This window comes from Aquarana catesbeiana, linkage group LG10 (genome assembly GCF_042186555.1).
Source record: "Aquarana catesbeiana isolate 2022-GZ linkage group LG10, ASM4218655v1, whole genome shotgun sequence".
Classification (NCBI taxonomy): Eukaryota; Metazoa; Chordata; class Amphibia; order Anura; family Ranidae; genus Aquarana; species Aquarana catesbeiana.
This window is the reverse complement of record NC_133333.1, coordinates 262,218,363-262,241,486: the sequence shown is the minus strand read 5'-3', so window position 1 is coordinate 262,241,486 and position 23,124 is coordinate 262,218,363. Positions and strand designations below refer to the sequence as shown.

The window sequence follows — 23,124 nt, the reverse complement described above, 5'->3', positions numbered from 1 at the left end:
CTACAGGTGACAGACCTCCTACTGACCTCCTACAGGTGACAGACCTCCTACAGGTGACAGACCTCCTACTGACCGCCTACAGGTGACAGACCTCCTACTGACCTCCTACAGGTGACAGACCTCCTACTGACCGCCTACAGGTGACAGACCTCCTACTGACCGCCTACAGGTGACAGACATCCTACAGGTGACAGACCTCCTACTGACCGCCTACAGGTGACAGACCTCCTACTGACCTCCTACAGGTGACAGACCTCCTACTGACCTCCTACAGGTGACAGACCTCCTACTGACCGCCTACAGGTGACAGACCTCCTACAGGTGACAGACCTCCTACTGACCTCCTACAGGTGACAGACCTCCTACTGACCGCCTACAGGTGACAGGCCTCCTACTGACCTCCTACAGGTGACAGACCTCCTACTGACCTCCTACAGGTGACAGACCTCCTACTGACCTCCTCTACAGGTGACAGACCTCCTACTGACCGCCTACAGGTGACAGACCTCCTACTGACCGCCTACAGGTGACAGACCTCCTACTGACCTCCTACAGGTGACAGACCTCCTACTGACCGCCTACAGGTGACAGACCTCCTACTGACCTCCTACAGGTGACAGACCTCCTACTGACCTCCTACAGGTGCCAGACCTCCTACTGACCTCCTACAGGTGACAGACCTCCTACTGACCGCCTACAGGTGACAGACCTACTGACCTCCTACAGGTGACAGACCTCCTACTGACCTCCTACAGGTGACAGACCTCCTACTGACCTCCTACAGGTGACAGACCTCCTACTGACCGCCTACAGGTGACAGACCTCCTAATTCTTATCATCTGACATACACTGTACATCCTCCATGCAAACATTGAAGGACGTGTTGGGAGAATTGCCGGACCACCTCTGGTCACTGTAATCTCCCAAATATTTTACAGTCTGTTCAACTGACATCATTCAGCGATTGTTTACTGTAAAGAAATAAATTTGGCGTTTAGCAAGTGTGAAGAACAGAAGACGGAACATGAACGTCGGGTTTTTGAGCGTTTTTTTCAGGTATTTGTATGTACGTTTCTGAGCGTGTTTGTTTAGCGTGTTTAAAGCGATTTGCGGTTTTGGCTTTATTTTTTATTAGCCAATGGAGACAAATATCATCCGTTTTGTCATTTGTTGCCGTGTTTTTTAGATTTTTCATCCGCTTTATTTACTTTTTTTTGTAAGGGGTTAATGTATTTAATTGATAAACTTATTTCTATCTGTTCATTTTGTTAGGTTAGGGGCTAATATTAGGGTTAGGGGTATTTTATTTATATCCAAAAAGCAATGTAACCGGCAACTCCAGAATCCATATATAAAGCCTTTAACTCCTCCTTAACCGTGTCCGACCCCCCCGTTACCCGTGTCCGACCCCCCCGTTACCCGTGTCCAACCCCCCCCGTTAGCCGCCTCCGACTCCCCCCGTTAGCCGCCTCCGACTCCCCCTTACCTGTGTCTGAGCTTCTCTCGGGTCTCAAACTCGAACGGGATCTCTTCTCCGGGGAGCACTTCCCTCCACTGACTGACATTGTGGGCGTCGTCCAGGAAGTTGCGATCGTTGTCGGAGACGACCTCGGGACTCCCGCTGTGAGAGAGCGCAGCTCTGCAAAATAATACAAATCATTTCATTGTAGTGCGATAGAAATATAAGAGAAGGGGGTACCAGGAACACCCCCGGTTTGCTCACACTTCTTAAAGCCCAGATTGGTGACCCGCGGACCCGACCCGTCCAAACATCCATTTTGGCTTCTGTTTCTGACAACATTTCTGAACTCCGTTATTTTTGCCATTACATTAAAGGCGTGATTTTACCTGCATTTCCTGTCTGTGGTTCCTGACACTGCGATTGTGACACCGAGACAAGAAATGGGGGAGAGGAGGCAGGAAGACATGAACAGCAATGAAAACATAACAGACCTTCTAATTCCTGTGTAATGTTGAGGTCTATGGACCTCAAGTCGCCTCAAAGTCGGATGAAAGTAGTGCAGGGACTACAGAGATGAAGGGTGCTCATTGGAAATCATGGGGGGTACGACCTGTCATGTCCAAGGTGCAGGACAAGTGTGAAAGGGGCTGAACCGTCCATGTCCAGGAGATATTCACTGAACCTACAGAGAAGTCTTTTATAGGATGGACTTTACTTCCACTTTGTTGTCTCTCTCTCTATGGGAAGGACTGCCCACCACTTCCTGCACCCCTATAACTTTATCATCAGGACAGGATGGTAACCAAACACCAATAAAACACTGACAGAGGTTCTATTCCTTCCCCACTCTATGCAGAAAGAAATGGCCACAGCCAGGAATTAACCACTTATGTATAAGCTGCTCATACATCAGCAGATACAAAAGGTGTCATACCTGACCTCACAGGTCTGCTGGATTTCGGGTCATACAATCTTCCCATCTTATGAAAATTTTGAATTATACAAATTGTCCAAATAGGATAGAAAAATCATCGGGGAAAAAACAAAAATGGAAAGAAAGTGAAAAGAAAGAAGGAAAACAAGCTATGTGCGACTCCGGGGGTCTCCTTACCGCGTGGGGGTCGTAGTTAAAGTAGCAAACCAGAGCGTGCACCCCGTGTGATTCCGGAGAGCGAACGGTACAAAGGGCTGCCTGCGTTTCGGGGTCTTCATTTCAACTGCAACAAGGAATCAGCACAATGTAAGAAACAACACACAGAACCCTGAAGAGTACAAATACTAAGATGATAAAAAAGATACAAAAAACAAAAACAACTTAAAGTAAGACTACGGGAAAAACTTTTTTTCTATTTTGGATGGAGTAAGGGAGGGGAGAACCCCGATCTGAATATTTTTTTTACCATCTGTGTCCCATTGCAGAGATTTCCTTTCACTTCCTGTCCCATAGCCAAACAGGAAGTGAGAGGAAATCCCTGCAACTTAAGAGGCTTCCCAGGTCACCAGAACTAGTGTCCCCATTGGAAGATTTCCTCTCTATTACTTTTCTGGGGACAACCCAAAATTTGGGATTTTCTTTCACTTTCAATGATGAGAGGGTGAATCTCCCTAATGGGGGTGCAATAAAGACTGACAGGGGGTCTCATCCCTCTGCACTTCATCCAACACTAAAAAAAAAGTTTTGCCTTTAACTTATATTTTAAATCACATAAAAAAAGAACAAAACACAGATTCTGCCTGAGCAGAGCCGGGGGGGGAGGGGGGGACATGTACAGAAGGGACCCGATAGGGGAACATCTCATGGATGAGATCTCAGGGGTTCTGGACCAAATCATGCCATTAATGTGCCCAGAGGAAATGCTGGGTCATGCCCTGCTCCTTGTCAGGATCATCAATCCGGGAGGAGAACATTAATCGGAGACTCTGTATATGGGGGATGGGGGGTTCTCACCCTCCATCTTCATGCTTTACTCAATGCTGACCAGAAGCCACCCCAGAAGAGCTACATTCATATCTATGTGTCTACATTACCTGTGGACTGCAAGGCTTTCTATTTACAATCACTTCCAGTTTTCCTCAGTGACAGCCCCCACTACAGGGCAGCCAAGGGAAGGTCTGAACATTGTATACAAAAGCCCCTATGAGTGAGGACAGCGCAGTTACACAGCAGCATTACAGTGACAGGACATGTGGTGGGCGTGGCAAAATGGGAGGAGTATTGTGACGGGAGTCACTTTGGGCGGAGGGGCCCGTGGAACCCAGAATCCCTTTGGAGAGGTTGGGAAACCCTTGTTTCAGCTCCCCATACACCTCCTATGTGTAGGTCATCTAAGGTGACCAAGAACCCCAGTCTGATCTGTACTAATCAGACTCCCTGTACAACCACACTGGAATGTTGTGTGTGTGTATATATATTTATTGTCTCATACTGCTGTGGACTCTTTGTGTTGTTTGGGGTGTGGCTGTATTCCATTGTTCTATTGTGTCTGTCTGCCTTGGGAGAAAAGTATTATGGAATGTGTATTTGCTGTGAGGAGGAGGGAGGGGGGAATTGCTCCAACAGCTCACCCTGCTGATTGGACAGTCTACCCCACCCTGAGTGTAACCTCTGTGTACCTGTGTTTCAATAAACAGTTCGTGTTTCAGCTTTGTAACTGAGCTAGTCTCGTCTGGTTCTTGGTTACAATATCTGATATCTGCAGTGCCCTTGTGGGTTACAGTATGTGGGCAGGACCAGACGACCCCTTTCCGTTCGCTTAAACGAACATATCACCAACATCATAAATGGTTTTCCAAAACATTCTGTTTCAAAGCATTATTTGACTACTCACAACAAGGACCCCTCCAAAACCCTTTTTCTGGGGATCGATAGGTATCGGCCCCACTGGAGGGGGAGCTCTCTGGTCAGGAGCATCTCAAAACTTGAGATGCTCTGGATACATAAAATTAAGTGTTATGTTCCACATGGGCTCAATGTGGATACCGACACCAATGCCTTTATCGCCAACTCTTAAAAAAAACGCCTCAGTTTTCTGGTTTATTAAATCCATCAATCGACTATTTACCTAGAGTCCTGTGACACCTGAGAGAACCTTTATTTACCCATTTAATAAGTGGCCAATACCATCCATTCAGGATTCATTGGTTGGGTATATGCCCCATTAGTGTATACTTAGATTCTTTACCAAATGGGGTATGTGCCCCATTAGAGTACATGTAGACATTAATTTACGCTTTTTTATATATTTTTTATTGATTTTTTATCGATTTTTGGGATTAATTTACTGTATAAGAATATCTGGTATGTGATTTATTTTATTAATATTTTTCATATTGCATATGTTTATGATCTATGCTGTACTGTGGTTTTATGTACATTTACGTACGGTGGAAGAAATCACCTCTCTCTTCCCTAGCATTATCCATCTAGTATAAAATTCATTTGGGTGTGTTTTATGCATGGTAAACTCTTATGCTAATTTTGTCGCTTAAGTAAGATTAGAAAGGTGTGCCCCCAAGTAAGTTCTAGTTGGGCCCCTTTAAATGACTAGCTTCTTTTTAGAATGAATCATTTAAGCTCTGGTACAATTTAGATGGACGTTCTTTTAATTTTAATTTTTCTATTTATATATAAATATAACATTTTTTATTTTTTCACATTGTAAATTTATGTGTGAGACTACTGATAACCCCTCCTTTTTTCCGCATCGGTTTATACACGTTTGGTGGTTTCTGTACTGGAAACGTTTATACGATGTAATATAGAATCCCCTATCTAAGATGGCGTTTTTGTACCATCCGCCCTTACTTAGTAGAGCGCAAGGTGATTTCCGGTCTCGTTTTTAATACGAGGCTTGGTTACGGTGGTTTATTATTTAGGTGCGACACGTCAGTGCGTCACCCGTGCCCCAGACGATGTCAGAGTGTGACGAAACGTACGTCGGGCGTGCTGACGTGCTGCATCTACCGTCTGCAGGACGGGTGTTCGCTTTTAGCCGGCCGGCTCTTTATGCTTATGTGCATCTACCACATTGTAAGTGTGATTTTAATTTCCTTTAATAAATACCCAACCAGGATTACGCTATTGTACTCTTCTTTTTCTCCTTGGGGTATCTCTTGTGAGAACAACCCCCAGCTAGGAGTTTATTATCCCCACACTAGAGGGATTGCTTGTTACTTAGTGGACAGCGGGCTTATCTCAAGGTGTATGAAGTGGTGTGTTGGTGTCTCCATCCCATGAAAGGCCCCGACCGGGTTAAGGTTGCAAGCTCTCCTATGCTTGCCGTTTGGTAAGCGCGCATTTTTATTCAGTATCACAGTGGTGCGGTGAAGGATCCATCCACTTTTTACTTGCATTCCTGCCTTTAGACTGGGGCCTGTGCCTATGTCTCTCCACTTCACTCATCTGGACTTTGATCACGGATTAGGACTGTTATCAAATAATTTATGTTTTAAATTATGAATTTTTGATATCATTTATCCCAATCTTGGGTTTATTCATTTATCCCATTTACATTGGCTTACTTTTACCTACATTGGCTTAATTCTATAAGCATATAACACTCACAGCGCTGCTTTTTTATATTGATTGTTCTATAGCGTGTGTATCTCACTTTTAGCGGCTGCTTCTGCTATTTAAATTTTATTGATTTTGTCACCTTATTTCTTCATATAGTTTTTTAATTGTGTTGATTTTTTGTATTTATATAGCACGGTAGTCTTTCCTTTCCAAAATCTGATATCTGAAGGTCCAGATTGGAGGAAGCGGTGTACTGACGGAAGGACTCAAGCAGAGTGAGACGGGGATCTGTTACATTGGTGGCAAGCAGTGGGAGGCCTCCTGCAGTCTGGGACATCCAAACCTCCAACTGGATCCAAGATCAGGATAGCAGACTTCTGTCGTCCCAGCGGAGATATGGATCTGGCATTAGGGTTCCCGGGGCTGCTGCGGAGCGCCCTTTCGGCAAACCCCAGGTCTGTGTCTGTGGATCAATACCTATAGATCAAGCAGCAGATTCAGGTGAAGGTCTGGCTTGTAGCCCTCCAGGTCGCTGGTACACACCAGGGCAAGCGCTTTCCAACCCCAGAGCAACGAGCCAGTGAGCAACGGGAGAGAAGGATACCATTCCTGGGAGAGTGGCCCCAGGAGCAAGGGGTGACTGAGTTGGACAGGCGGGTCCAGCAAGAGATAGATCTGGGCTCTGCAATGGCGCGCACAGCAGGAATATTTAGGCTTAATGTACATGGGAAGCTGAGGCAACCTACTATGAACAATTTTTTTGACAGCTTTAAACCGGCGTTTAAAAACGCCGCTTTACGGCGTTTTTGCATGCCACGTTTTGCCGTGTTTTCATCTAGGGGCGTTTATTTAAGATATCATAGGACCCTCCCAAAGCTCAAAAAACAGTATTATTCAACTAATTCAGCAGTTCTGTGAGACTAGAGTGAGTAGCAACAGCTGAGAGAACAGCAGTGTACTTGTATCTACCTCAAATTCATTGCTTTTACTATGGATCCAATAATGAGCATATGTGAGGAAAAAAATGCAAATTTTTAAAATATATTTAATTTTTAAAATGCAACTGATTAGTATATTTTTTGTTTATTTTTTATTATAAGCTGTATATGTAATTTCGTTTATTTATTTTGTCTTTTTTATGCAAAATTTAATTGCAATTTTTTTAATATATTTAATTTTTAAATTGCGATTATTAGAATTTTTGTTTAATTTTTTTTTTTTAAAGCTGTATGTGTAATTTCATTTTTTTCCTTTATTAATTTATTTTGTCTTTTTTATGCAAATATTAATTGCGATTTTTAAAATATTTTTAATTAACCCTAACCCGAAACTATAACGTGCTCTTCAAGGGGAAAACCTTAACCCCGTAACCCTAATAGGAAACCATAACCCTAACTCCTAACCCTAACTGGAAACCCTAACCCTAACTTGTTCTTCAAGGGGAAAACCCTAACCCTAATGGGAAACCCTACCCCCTAACCAGAAACCCTAACTTGTTCTTCAAGGGGAAAACCCTAACCTTAACCCCCCAACCCTAATAGGAAACTCTAACTTGTTCTTGAAAGGGGAAAACCGTAGAAATAACTCCCTAACCCTATGGGAAACCATAACCCTAACCGGAAACCTTAACCCTAATGGGAAACCCTAACCCTAACTCCTAACTCTAACCAGAAACCCTAAACCTAGCTTATTCTTCAAGGGGAAAACCCTAACCCTAATGGGACACCCTAACCCTAATTCCTAACCCTAACGGGAAACACTAACCCCAACTTGTTCTTCAAGGGGAAAACCTTAACCTAGGGGTTAACCATAACCCTAAAGGGGAAACCCCAACCCCTAACCGGAAACCCTAACCCCCTAACCCTAATGGGAAACCCTAACTGGAAACCTTAACCCTAACTTGTTCTTCAAGGGGAAAACCATAACCCCCTAACCCTAATGGGAAACCCTAACCGGAAACCCTAACCCTAACTTGTTCTTCAAGGGGAAAACCCTAATCCTAACTCCTAACCGGAAACCCCTAACCCTAACTAGAGACCCTAACCCTAACCAGAAACCCTAACTTGTTCTTCAAGGGGAAAACCCTAAACCTAACCATAACCCCCAACCCTAATGGGAAACCCTAACCCTAACTGGAAACCCTAACTTGTTCTTCAAGGGGAAAACCCTAACCATAAACCTCTAACCCTAATGGGAAACCCTAACTTGTTCTTCCAGCGGAAAACCCTAACCATAACCCCCTAACCCCAATGGGAAACCCTAACCAGAAACCTTAACTTGTTTTTCAAGGAGAAAACCCTAACCATAACCCCCCAACGCTAATTGGAAACCCTAAGCTCTAACCGGAAACCCTAACCCTAACTGGAAACCCTAACCCTAACTTGTTCTTCAAGGGGAAAACCCTAACCCTAATGGGAAACCCTAGCTCCTAACCGGAAAAACTAACCCTAGCTTGTTCTTCAAGGGGAAAACTCTAACCCTAACCCCCTAACCCTAATCCTAACTCCTAACCCTAACTGGAAACCCTAACCCTAACTTGATCTTCAAGGGGAAAACCCTAACCATAACCCCCTAACCCTAATGGGAAACCCTAACCCCTAACCCTAACTTGTTCTTCAAGGGGAAAACCCTAACCATAACCCCCTAACCCTAACTGGGAACCCTAACTTGTTCTTCAAGGGGAAAAAACTAACCATAACCCCCTAGCCCTTATGGGAAACCCTAACCCATAACCAGAAACCCTAACTTGTTCTTCAAGGAGAAAACCCTAACCATAACCCCCCAACCCTAATGGGAAACCCTAACCGGAAACCCTAACTTGTTCTTCAAGGGGAAAACCCTAACCTTAATGGGAAACCCTAGCTCCTAACCGGAAAAACCAACCCTAGCTTATTCTTCAAGGGGAAAACCCTAATGAGAAACCCTAACTCCTAACCCTAACTGGAAACCCTAACTTGTTCTTCAAGGGGAAAAAAACTAACCAAAACCCCCTAACCCTAATGGAAAACCCAAACCCTTACCAGAAACCCTAACGTGTTCTTCAAGGGGAAAACCCTAACCATAACCCCTAACCCTAATGGGAAACCCTAACCCCTAACTTGTTTTTCAAGGGGAAAACCCTAACCCCCTAACTCTAATGGGATACCCTAACCGGAATCCCTAACCCTAACTTGTTCTTCAAGGGGAAAACCCTAACCATAACCCCCTAACCCTAACTGGAAACACTAACCCTAACTTGTTCTTCAAGGGGAAAACTCTAACCATAACCCCCAACCCTAATGGGAAACCCTAACCTGTTCTTCAAGGGGAAAACCCTAACCCTCATAACCCCCCAACCCTAATGGGAAACCCTAACCCGTTTTTCAAAGGGAAAACCCTAAGCATAACCTCCTAACCCTAATGGGAAACCCCACCCCCTAACCCTAACGTGCTCTTCAAGGGGAAACCCAAACCCTAATGGGAAACCCTAACTCCTAACTGTAAACCCTAACCCTAGCTTGTTCTTCAAGGGGAAAACCCTAACCCCCTAACCCTAATGGGAAACCCTAACTCCTAACCTTAACCGGAAACCCTAACTTGTTCTTCAAGGGGAAAACCCTAACCATAACCCCTAACCCTAACCGGAGACCCTAACCGGAAACCCTCACTTATTCTTCAAGGGGAAAACCCTAACCATAACGCCCAAACCCTAATGGGAAACACTAACCCCTAACCCTAACTGGAAACCCTAACTTGTTCTTCAAGGGGAAAACCCTAACCATAACCCCCCAACCCTAATGGGAAACCCTAACCCTAACTTGTTCTTCAAGAGGAAAACCCTAACCTTAACGCCCTAACCTTAATGGGAAACCCTAACCCTAACTTGTTCTTCAAGGGGGAAACCCTAACCATAACCCCCTAACTCTAATGGGATACCCTAACCCAGGAGTCAAACTGCGGCCCTCCATTTGTTCAGGAACTTCAATTCCCATCATGCCCAGTCATGTCTGTGAATGTCAGAGTTTTACAATGCCTCATGGGAAGTGTAGTTCTGCAACAGCTGGAGAGCCAGAGTTTGAGGATCCCTGCCCTAACCAGAAACCCTAACTTGTTTTTCAAGGGGAAAACCCTAACCATAACTCCCTAACCCTAACTGGAAACCCTAACCCCTAACCAGAAACCCTAACTTATTCTTCAAGGGGAAAACCCTAACCATAACCCCCTAACCCTAATGGGAAACCCTAACACCTAACCCTAATGGGAAACCCTAACCGGAAACCCTAAACCTAGCTTATTCTTCAAGGGGAAAACCCTAACCATAACCCGCTAACGCTAATGGGAAACCCTAACCCTAATTCCTAAGCGGAAACACTAACTCTAACCAGAAACCCTAACCCTAATTCCTAACCGGAAACCCTAACCCTAACTTGTTCTTCAATGGGAAAACCCTAACCATAACCAGGAAAAGAAAAACTCAAACTGCGCTAGGTAAGAAAAAATAAGACATAAACCCATTCAAAATTGACAAATGAATACGTGAAAAACAGCAGCAATTCTCCTGCATAACAAAAATACAGTGCACAAAAATTAGAAAACGTAGAATCACGCTAAACATAAAAGTTTAATAAACATGTTCTCATGTACCGACCAATTAAATGAATGGTCATATACCTGATAAAATAAAATTAAATGAATATAAAGCAAAATAAATACAGGATATGGACAATCGAATATTAGACAACCCCACCTTAATTTGTGGGAATGTCAAACAAATAATCCTGTGAGTGTCATAAACAAAAAAAATCCACAAATAGTGTCCAAATGAGCCTAAACGGCAATATCACCCGTGATTAAAAAGTCCAACCAAACACGACTGACTTACTAAACCTTCCTCATCCTCCGTCATGCAAACAGAGACAAGTGTGCTGTCCCCTGCAGTTGCCAGAGTGGATAAACCTGCCTCCTTGTCCACATCTATTCACACCATAGCTCTAACATCAGCCATGGAGGTGTCAGCTGAGTTATTTGACCACAGCGTCCATCACTTGTTCCTTGATGAAGCCCAGCCATTACTGGATTCAGATGCTGGATCTGAGGTTGAGGATGGACAGGAACATGAGCCTTTTTGGCCGCCATTGGAGATGAAGGTAGGTTACCGCTTATCTCCCAACATGTAAATCTGCTTTTGTTGCTGTGTTGGGTAATGTCAGTGTGCCATCTAACCATAATCCCCTAACCCTAATGGGAAACCCCAACCCCTAACTGGAAAACCTAACTTGTTCTTCAAGGGGAAAACCCTAATGGGAAACCCTTACCCCTAACTTGTTCTTCAAGGGGAAAACCCTAACTATAACCCCCTAACCCTGATGGGAAACCCTAACCAGAAACCCTAATTCTAGTTTGTTCTTTAAGGGGAAAACCCTAACCATAACCCCCTAACCCTAACTGGAAAGCCTAACCCCTAATCCTAACTGGAAACCCTAACCTCAACTTGTTCTTCAAGGGGAAAACCCTAACCATAGCCCCCTAACCAGAAACCCTAACTTGTTTTTCAAGGGGAAAACCCTAACCATAGCCCCCTAATGGGAAACCCAAACCAGAAATCCTAACTCTAACCGGAAACCCTAACTTGTTCTTTAAGGGGAAAACTCTAACCATAACCCCCTAACCCTAAAGGGAAACCTTAACTTGTTCTTCAAGGGGAAACCCTAACTTGTTCTTCAAGGAGAAAACCCTAACCATAACCCCCTAACCCTAATGGGAAACCCTAACTCCTAACCCTAACCGGAAACCCTAACCCTAACTCCCAACCCTAACCGGAAACCCTAAACCTAGCTTATTCTTCAAGGGGAAAACCCTAACCATAACCCCCTAACCCTAATGGTAAACCCTAACTGGAAACCCTAACGGGAAACCCTAACCCTAGCTTGTTCTAACCCTAAGGGGAAATCTCTAACCCTAACCCTAAAGGGAAACCCTAACTTGTTCTTCAAGGGGAAACCCTAACCCTAACTTGTTCTTCAAGGAGAAAACCATAACCCCCTAACCCTAATGGGAAACCCTAACTCCTAACCCTAACCAGAAACCCTAATGGGAAACCCTAACCCTAACTCCCAACCCTAACCGGAAACCCTAAACCTAGCTTATTCTTCAAGGGGAAAACCTTAACCATAACCCCCTAACCCTAAATAGGAAACCCTAACCGGAAACTCTAAACCTAACTTGTTCTTCAAGGGGAAAACCCTAACCCTAATGGGAAACCCCAACCCCTAACCGGAAACCCTAACTTGTTCTTCAAGGGGAAAACCCTAACGGGAAACCCTAACCAGAAACCCTAACTTGTTCTTCAAGGGAAAAACCCTAACCATAACCCCCTAACCCAAATGGGAAAGCCTAACCCCTAAACCTAACCGGGGACCCTAACCCTAACTGTAAACCCTAACTTGTTCTTCAAGGGGAAAACCCTAACCATAACCCCCTAACCCTAATGGGAAACCCTAACCCCTAACCGGAAACCCTAACTTGTTCTTCGAGGGGAAAGCCCTAACCCTAATGGGAAACCCAAACCCTAGCTTGTTCTTCAAGGAGAAAACCCTAACCCTAACCCCCTAAAGGGAAACCCTAGCTCCTAACCGGAAACCCTAGGTGGAAACCCTAACCCTAGCTTGTTCTTCAAGGGGAAAACCCTAACCATAACCCCCTAACCCTAATGGGAAACCCTAACCAGAAACCCTAACCCTAACTTGTTCTTCAAGGGACAAACCCTAACCATAACCCCCTAACCCTAATGGGAAACCCCAACCCCTAACCTGTTCTTCAAGGGACAAACCATAACCCCCTTACCCTAATGGGAAACCCTAACCGGAAACCCTAACTTGTTCTTCAAGGGGAAAACCCTAACCGTAATCCCCTAACCCTAATGGGGAACCCTAACCAGAAACCCTAACTGGAAACCCTAACCCTAGCTTGTTCTTCAAGGGGAAAACCTTAACCCCCTAACCCTAATGGGAAACCCTAACTTGTTCTTCAAGGGAAAAACCATAACCCCCTAACCCTAATGGGAAACCCTAACCCCTAACCCTAACTTGTTCTTCAAGGGGAAAACCCTAACCATAACCCCCTAACCCTAACTGCAAACCCTAACCCTAACTTGTTCTTCAAGGGGAAAACCCTAACCATAACCCCCTAACCGTAATGGGAAACCCTAACCGGAAACCCTAACCCTAACTTGTTCTTCAAGGGGAAAACCCTAACCCCTAACCTTAACCCTAACTGGAAACCCTAACTTGTTCTTCAAGGGGAAAACCCTAACCATAACCCCCTAACCCTAATGGGGAACCCTAACCAGAAACCCTAACTGGAAACCCTAACCCTAGCTTGTTCTTCAAGGGGAAAACCTTAACCCCCTAACCCTAATGGGAAACCCTAACTCCTAACCTTAACTTGTTCTTCAAGGGAAAAACCATAACCCCCTAACCCTAATGGGAAACCCTAACCCCTAACCCTAACTTGTTCTTTAAGGGGAAAACCCTAACCATAACCCCCTAACTCTAATGGGATACCCTAACCGGAAACCCTAACCCTTACTTGTTCTTCAAGGGGAAAACCGTAACCATAACCCCCTAATCCTAACTGCAAACCCTAACCCTAACTTGTTCTTCAAGGGGAAAACCCTAACCATAACCCCCTAACCGTAATGGGAAACCCTAACCGGAAACCCTAACCCTAACTTGTTCTTCAAGGGGAAAACCCTAACCCCTAACCTTAACCCTAACTGGAAACCCTAACTTGTTCTTCAAGGGGAAAACCCTAACCATAACCCCCCAACCCTAACCCTATCTTGTTCTTTAAGGGGAAAACCCTAAGCATAACAAGAAACCCTAAGCATAACAAGAAACCCTAACCATAACCTCCTAACCCGAATGGTAAACCCTAACTCCTAACCCTAACTTGTTCTTCAAGGGAAAAACCATAACCCCCTAACCCTAATGGGAAACCCTAACCCTAACTTGTTCTTCAAGGGGAAAACCGTAACCATAACCCCCTAACCCCAACTGCAAACCCCAACCCTAACTTGTTCTTCAAGGGGAAAACCCTAACCCCTAACCCTAACTTGTTCTTCAAGGGGAAAACCCTAACCATAACCCCCCAACCCTAACCCTATCTTGTTTTTTAAGGAGAAAACCCTAAGCATAACAAGAAACCCTAACCATAACCTCCTAACCCTAATGGTAAACCCCAACTCCTAACCCTAACTTGTTCTTCAAGGGGAAAACCCTAACCCCCTAATCCTAATGGGAAACCCTAACTCCTAACCCTAACTTGTTCTTCAAGGGGAAATTCCTAACCCTAATGGGAAACCATAACCCTTACCATAACCCTAAACTTGTTCTTCAAGGGGAAAACCCTAACCATAACCCCCTAACCCTAATAGGAAACACTAACCCTAAATTTCTTACAACTATGTTTGATCAAGTCGGGGGTGAAGCTCAATGGTGCGGTCATCTGGTTGAAATCTAACAACATATAGGTGAAATTCCAATTATACTTTCGCTAACAGCAATGCTTGTGGTGTATTGGATTGGATTGGATCATGGGCTCATTAGGGGTATATAAATGGTCTATGAAGCATAGCAAGCAATTACAAGTTTTTAATTTTTTTTTGTGTTTTTTTCATCATTTGCTATCATTTTTAAGTTTTGTAATGTTAAAAAATAGGGCACCTGTAAAAACGCTTATAAACAAAATCACGGCAAAACGCCGGTACCGCGTTTTGCCGTGTTTAGTGTCGGAAACTTCGGTGTCTGAACTCATTTTTTTTGCCTTCAAAGAAAAGCCTGTACATGTACACATAAGATAACATTGGATGAGTTCAGGGGCAGCTGAAAAAAACAGCCAACTGCCTCTGAACGTCCGTTTACCAGCAGCAGTGTACATGAGGCCTTAGGGGAGACAACAGAATGCTCTCCGGAGGGCTAGGACTTTGGTGGCCCTGGTTTGCTGTGAGAGAGCCTTAGATTGTTTTGTGTTTGGCGATGAAGGGGAATCTACCCTTGAAGACCTGTGAGAATATAGAGAGGCTATGCTTGGTCTTGCAGGGGTCTCAGAGCTTAAACCTGATCTGGATTATTTGCTAAGGAAGGAACAGCATCTGGAAAGGGCATACAGGGAACTGCTAGAACACGTTCAGCAGCATGCCCCAGAATAAGCAGCGAAAACTTTGGAGATTGCAGTCCCCAAAGCAGAAGTGCTGACAACAGGGCAGAGCTCTGCTAACCTCTGAACCAGAACCGATAACATCTTCTGGGTTCTACGGACAGGAGATCCTCTATCCCCAGACACCAGTTTCAGAGACTGGGGATTTAATAGACTCCTCTGCTGAGGAAGAACAACCTAGTGAGCCTCCAACAGAAGAGCTGGCATCAGGGCTAAATATCACTGAGCTCTGCCCAGCACCAACAGCAGCTTCATCCTCCCTGAGAGAAGAGGTAGTCGGCCTTTCTCCCACAACACTGACAGGGACATGTGATTTTCTGCCAACAGCATCTGTGGAGTTACCAGAAACATCTCCAGCTGAAGCAATGGCAACTGGACAGAGGGTCCAAGACTCTGCCCCACACCTACGGCAGTTCCAGAGGCCCAGGTGAGAAGGTGGTGGTCACTCCCCAGCAGCAGATCAAGAACCAGGGGGAGAAGGGAGAGGAGGTGTTCGTCCTCACTCCCCAACAGTCAGCCAGGATGAAGGAAGCGTTTTTTCCTCCCCCACAAGGATCCGCGCACCTGGGAGACAGTACCAGAGACAAGTCATCCCAGCAGCCAGATGAGGGTAAGGGAGATGAAGCAGCTCACTCCCCTTCCCAGCAGTGGATGGCACCCTAGAATGATGCCACCAACCCAGCAGAAGGGCTGGCGACAGGGCAGAGTGCTGCTGGCCTCTGCTCTCAACTAACAGAAAATGATGCAGCACTGAGATAGGAGGATGTCAACCATGCTTTGCAAGCACTGGGGGATTTTCATCCAGAAAAAGTGGAGGGGACTACAGTCTCCACCTGTATACCCCAGGGATGCTGGGTAGTCAGCCCAGATCCCCCACAGCATGACGGAGTGAGCTCAGCCACCCTGTCTTCTCTCCAGCGGCTTCGATTTAAAAATAAAAAAAAGATGAGAGAAAGAAATCTGAATCAATTCCAAATCATGACGGACTCCCTATCTACAGAGGAACTTCCGTACCCTTAACGCCAGCCCCACCAGCCCAACAGTGCCGCCATTTTTAAAAAGTATAGTGTGTGCACAGCTGTGCCAAAGGGCCCTACCCAGATTTTGGGACCTGGTGGAGCCCCGCAGCACTTCTGCATCAAAGATCTGCAGCCTGACTACTTGTTCTGTCTTCACACATAGGGGTGGAGGAACAATCCCTGCAAAGTGCTGAAGATCTCTGACAGATCCTCAACACCGACCAGATCCCTACATTGTATCTGCGCATGCATGGGACGGGACTCGTCATTCTCACCTAGACGAGAAAGGAGGAAGCTCCACCCTCAGCAAAAAAAAAGTCAACTGCACTTAAACAAAATATAAAGGAGGAGGGGGGCTGGAGCCGGGGGCAAAGAATTTGTTTTTGGGGTGAAGGTCGGCTTATCCCTGGATGGACATAAGACTGGCTGTGTTCTAGGAGTTCCTGCAGCAGGTCAGCCCCAGAGAGACGACAAACGTTCCTCCGTCACAATTATTTCTGATTCATTCACAGCAAAAGCAGCAGAGTCCGTTCAATAGATTTATAGAGAGATTCTTTGTTTTCTCTGTGATACTCTGCACCGATTTCCCTACATAGGAGTATCCCAGAACATTGCACCGATTTCCCTACATAGGAGTATCCCAGAACACTGCACCGATTTCCCTACATAGGAGTATCCCAGAACATTGCACCGATTTCCCTACATAAGAGTATCCCAGAACACTGCACCGATTTCCCTACATAGGAGTATCCCAGAACATTGCACCAATTTCCCTACATAGGAGTATCCCAGAACACTGCACCGATTTCCCTACATAGGAGTATCCCAGAACATTGCACCAATTTCCCTACATAGGAGTATCCCAGAACATTGCACCGATTTCCCTACATAGTTATCTGCAATGTTCTGGGATACTCCTATGCAGGAAAATAGGTATAATGTTCTCCATTGGTTTGTATGGAACTTTTGCTCCTCTCTCATAGAGATCTATATAGGAGGGAAGGCAGCTTTTGTACATGTCCCCGGTGTTCCCAGTACTGTACATGTCCCCGGTACTGTACATGTCCCTGGTGTTCTCGGTACTGTACATGTCCCTGGTGTTCTCGGTACTGTACATGTCCCCGGTACTATACATGTCTCTGGTGTTCTCGGTACTGTACATGTCCCCGGTACTGTACATGTCCCCGGTACTGTACATGTCCCCGGTGTCCCCGGTACTGTACATGTCCCCGGTACTGTACATGTCCCCGGTGTCCCTGGTACTGTACATGTCCCCGGTGTTTTCAGGACTGTACATGTCCCAGGTACTGTACATGTCCCCGGTACTGTACATGTCCCCGGTGTCCCCGGTACTGTACATGTCCCCGGTACTGTACATGTCCCCGGTGTCCCCGGTACTGTACATGTCCCCGGTACTGTACATGTCCCCGGTACTGTACATGTCCCCGGTGTCCCCGGTACTGTACATGTCCCCGGTGTCCCTGGTACTGTACATGTCCCCGGTGTCCCCGGTACTGTACATGTCCCCGGTACTGTACATGTCCCCGGTGTCCCCGGTACTGTACATGTCCTCGGTACTGTACATGTCCCTGGTGTTCTCGGTACTGTACCTCTAGCATAGATCTGGTGCTCTAGGTTAGTCAGACTGGCAGTGCTCCTAGTTCTAAGGTAGGAGAGAGGAAGGCCTGGCAGACAGGAGAGGAGAGATTAGAGAACAAAGCAGAGGGAGGAATACACAGGAGACATTCTCAGCACATATCAACCAATCACACAAGAGTATTTATTATGGCTAAGAGTGAGGTGCATGGGCAGTAACCATAGCAACCAATCTTCTGGTGATTGTTATGTACAGTGAAGGAAAAAAAAGTATTTGATCGGCTGCTGATGTTGTGACAAAGAAACGATCAGTCTATAATTTTTTTGGTTGGTTTCTTATAACAGTGAGAGAATAACAACAAAAATATCCAGAAAAACACATTTCAAAAGTTATAAATTGATTTGCATTTTAATGAGTGAAATAAGTATTTGATCGCCTATCAGCAAGATTTCTGGATCCCAGGTGTCTTCTATACAGGTAATAAGCTGAGATAAGGAGCACTCTCTAATACAATCTCAGCTTGTTACCTGTATAAAAGACACCTGTCCACAGAAGCAATCAATCAGATTCCAATCTCTCCACCATGGCCAAGACCAAAGAGCTGTCCAAGGATGTCGGGGAGAAGATTGTAGACCTACACAAGGCTGGAATGGGCTACAAGACCATCGCCAAGCAGCTTGGTGAGAGGGTGACAACAGTTGGTGGGATTATTCACAAATGGAGGAAACACAAAATAACGATCAATCTCCCTCAGTCTGGGACTCCATACAAGATCTCACCTCGTGGAGGTTCAATGATCATGAGAACGGTGAGGAATCAGCCCAGAACTACACGGGACAATCTTGTCAATGTTCTCAGCTGGGACCATAGTCACCAAGAAAACAATCGGTAACACACTACACCGTGAAGGACTGAAATCCTGCAGCCCCCGCAAGGTCCTCCTGCTCAGGAAATCACATGTACAGGTCCGTTCGAAGATTACTAATGAACATCGAATGATTCAGAGGAGAACTGGGGGAAAGTGTTGTGGTCAGAGGAGACCAAAATTGAGATCTTTGGCATTAACTCAGCTCGCCGTGTTTGGAGGAGGAGTAATGCTGCCTATGATCCCAAGAACACCATTCCCCACCGTCATACATGGAGGACCTATGACCCCAAGTACACCATCATACATGGACGTCCTATGACCCCAAGTACACCATCCCCCACCGTCATACATGGAGCTCCTATGACCCCAAGAACACCATCCTCCACCGTCATACATGGAGGTCCTATGACCCCAAGAACACCATCCCCCACCGTCATACATGGAGGTCCTATGACCCCAAGAACACCATCCCCCACCGTCATACATGGAGGTCCTATGACCCCAAGAACACCACCCCCCACCGTCATACATGGAGGTCCTATGACCCCAAGAACACCCCCCCCACCGTCATACATGGAGGTCCTATGACCCCAAGAACACCATCCCCCACCATCATACGTAGACGTCCTATGACCCCTAAGTACACCATCCCCCACCGTCATACATAAAGGACCTATGACCCCAAGAACATCACCCCCCAATGTCATACATGGAGGTCCTATGACCCCGAGAACACCATCCCCACCATCATACATGGAGGCCCTATGACCCCAAGAACACCATCCCCCACCGTCATACATGGAGGTCCTATTACCCCAAGAACACCATCCCCCACCGTCATACATGGAGGTCCTATGACCCCAAGAACACCATCCCCCACCGTCATACATGGAGGTCCTATGACCCCCAAGAACATCACCCCCCACCATCATACATGGAGGTCCTATGACCCCAAGAACACCATCCCTCACCGTCATACATGGAGGTCCTATGACCCCAAGAACACCATCCCCCACCGTCATACATGGAGGTGGAAATATTATGCTTTGGGGTGTTTTTCTGATAAGGGGACAGGACAACTTCACCGCATTAAAGGGACGATGGACGGGGCCATGTACCATCAAATCTTGGGAGAGAACCTCCTTCTCTCAGCCAGGGCATTGAAAATGGGTCATGGATGTGTCTTCCAGCATGACAATGACCCAAAATACACGGCCAAGGCAACAAAGGAGTGGCTCAAGAAGAAGCACATTGAGGTCCTGGAGAAGCCTAGCCTGTCCTCTCTAGACCTTAATCCCATAGAAAATATGTGGAGGGAGCTGAAGGTTCGAGTTACCAAACGTCATCCTGGAAACCTTAATGACTTGGAGAGGATCTGCAAAGAGGACAAAATCCCTCCTGAGATGTGTGCAAACCTGGAGGCCAACTCCAAGAAACGTCTGACCTCTGATCGCCAACAAGGGTTTCTCTCATTAAAATGCAAATCAATTTAGAACTTTTTTGTGTTTTTCTGGATATTTTTGTTGTTATTCACTCACTGTTATAATAAACTGACCAATACAATTATAGACGATCGTTTCTTTGTCACAAAATCATCAGCCGATCAAATCCTTTTTTCCCTCAGTGTAAATAGGAGAGCCCCGGAACCCATTAGCCTTGGCAGCTCTCTATGCAGACAGGTTCCCTCAGATGTACAGTACAGTGTACACCTATGTCAGGTCATGCTCACCATCAGAGGAGATGCCCAGATGTCCCATACATCCCTATGCAGGCCGTCATACTGATGGTAATTGGGACGCAGTGACTACATGGACAATCGGATATCAATGGGGGTTCACAGCCCCAAACACAGGCAGTGTGAGGTCGGGGACACGCCCCCCACATGGACGTCACATTATAAGCGGTAGGTGTGTCCGTGTAGACACTACTTCCCCAATCACATGAATGGGACGGCCTGTAGAAGGACGGAGGGAACAGCTGTGGATTCCCCATGGGGGGTAAATACCGTCACACAAAGATTCACGCTGCAGTCTGCCGGGTGTGAACGAGGCCCAATACACCATCCCCCACTCTGACCACATTATAAGAATCGTAATAAGAACTTAACATTTAATGATTATTACACAAAAATGTAAAAGTGAACTAACACTGTAGACCCCCATCCCCCCACCCCCCCGGTCCCCGCTGTACTCACCTCCATGGGGGACTAGTTCTCAGTACCCACACAGCCGGTGTGGTGGTCCGGGGAGTCCGGCTCCTCTTTCTTTAGGGCTTCCAGGATGAATCATCAGGATTCGGATTGGTCACATGACCACTTTCATCAATCAGAATCACTCCGACTCATCTTGGAAGCTCTAAGAAGGGGAAGAAGAGCCGGGCTTTCAAACCAGTGGCCTGCCAAACCAGCTGTGTGGGTGGTGTAGGACAATCCGCCACAGAGATAAGTGCCGGGAGAACCGAGGAGGGGGGGAGGGGCGACAATTCATTTTTTTTTTTTTTGCAAAAAAGGTGAACTTACACTTTAAGGCCGTTAATGCCCAGAAATCTCACATTCAAGAGACGGGCAGAATAAATGTGATCAATACACGGGGGATCAATACACAGAGATCAATAGACAGGGATCAATACATGGGGATCAATACTGACTCACTTGGCCTGATACACGGGATCAATACAAGGGATCAATAGACGGGGATCTATACAGACTCACTTGGCCCGATACATGGGGGATCAATACACGGGGGATCAATACACGGGGGATCAATGGGCGGGGGATCAATGGGCGGGGGATCAATGGGCGGGGATCTATACAGACTCACTTGGCCCGATACACGGGGGATCAATACACGGGGGATCAATACACGGGGGATCAATGGACGGGGATCTATACAGACTCACTTGGCCCGATACACGGGGGATCAATACACGGGGGATCAATACATGGGGGATCAATACACGGGGGATCAATGGGCGGGGGATCAATGGGCGGGGGATCAATGGGCGGGGGATCAATGGGCGGGGGATCAATGGGCGGGGGATCAATGGGCGGGGATCTATACAGACTCACTTGGCCCGATACACGGGGGATCAATACACGGGGGATCAATACACGGGGGATCAATGGGCGAGGATCTATACAGACTCACTTGGCCCGATACACGGGGGATCAATACACGGGGGATCAATACACGGGGGATCAATGGGCGGGGGATCAATGGGCGGGGGATCAATGGGCGGGGGATCAATGGGCGGGGATCTATACAGACTCACTTGGCCCGATACACGGGGGATCAATACACGGGGGATCAATACACGGGGGATCAATGGACGGGGATCTATACAGACTCACTTGGCCCGATACACGGGGGATCAATACACGGGGGATCAATACACGGGGGATCAATACACGGGGATCAATGGGCGAGGATCTATACAGACTCACTTGGCCCGATACACGGGGGATCAATACACGGGGATCAATACACGGAGGATCAATACACGGGGGATCAATGGGCGGGGATCTATACAGACTCACTTGGCCCGATACACGGGGGATCAATACACGGGGGATCAATGGGCGGGGGATCAATGGGCGAGGATCTATACAGACTCACTTGGCCCGATACACGGGGGATCAATACACGGGGATCAATACACGGGGGATCAATACACGGGGGATCAATGGGCGGGGGATCAATGGGCGGGGATCTATACAGACTCACTTGGCCCGATACATGGGGGGTCCACAGAAGATCCCATCCACTCGTCGGCGGTCTCTGTAGGCTCCTCCCTCTCCTGGTTGCAGTAATCCGCCATCCAGGACTCTTTGGTGTTGACATATTGCTCTGAGAATCACAAACACAACAATGTATCACTTCTATGGTTTGTTCTATAACAAGACAAAACTTTATTTATAACAATCAGTGATCGTCTCACATAGTGCAGCCTGAGGAATAAATCATCATGTAGATTGTAAGCTCCGAGAACAAGGCCCTCCTATCCCTTCTGTATTGTAATTGTACCGTCCCCTCCCCCCCTGTACATTGTATAGTGCTGCGGGAGCCGTCCCCACCAGGAGAAGACAGAGATTATCGCTGCCAGCTGCTATTTTAAGAGAATCCAGCAGGCTGGTTGCAGTGAAGCTGATCGATCAATTGGTACATTCAGTCGGCCTATTAGCGGTTCTAATCTTGGCCGGCCCTAAAGGGTCACTAATCCCTCCTGTAAATAACATGTCTTCCCTCCGCTGTGCAGTTTGTTTTGCACAGAGTGGCCCCGATCCTCCTCTTCTGGGGTCCCTTGTATCTCCGGGTGGAGAAGCGCTCTTCTATAGGACAATCTATCCAATGAGGACCCGAGACACCGGCTAGAGCTGCTGTGCTCCTTCCCGGGGAAAAGAAAACGGGGGCACTGGGGGGGGGGTTCAGGTAAAAAGGGAGGCACTAGGGGGGTTCAGGTAAAAACGGG

At 46.5% G+C, this 23,124-nt stretch overlaps 1 protein-coding gene across 1 annotated transcript in view; it reads right to left on the bottom strand.

Annotated features, from left to right (window-relative positions):
• Positions 1-23,124, bottom strand: part of VPS13D (vacuolar protein sorting 13 homolog D) — a gene marked incomplete at its 5' end in the record, with an annotated part of 401,105 nt that overhangs the window by 247,006 nt on the left and 130,975 nt on the right. The window contains 4 exon segments of the mRNA XM_073603729.1: positions 1,487-1,639; positions 2,574-2,679; positions 17,803-17,877; positions 22,380-22,502. Coding sequence (XP_073459830.1) covers positions 1,487-1,639; positions 2,574-2,679; positions 17,803-17,877; positions 22,380-22,502 — 457 coding nt within the window.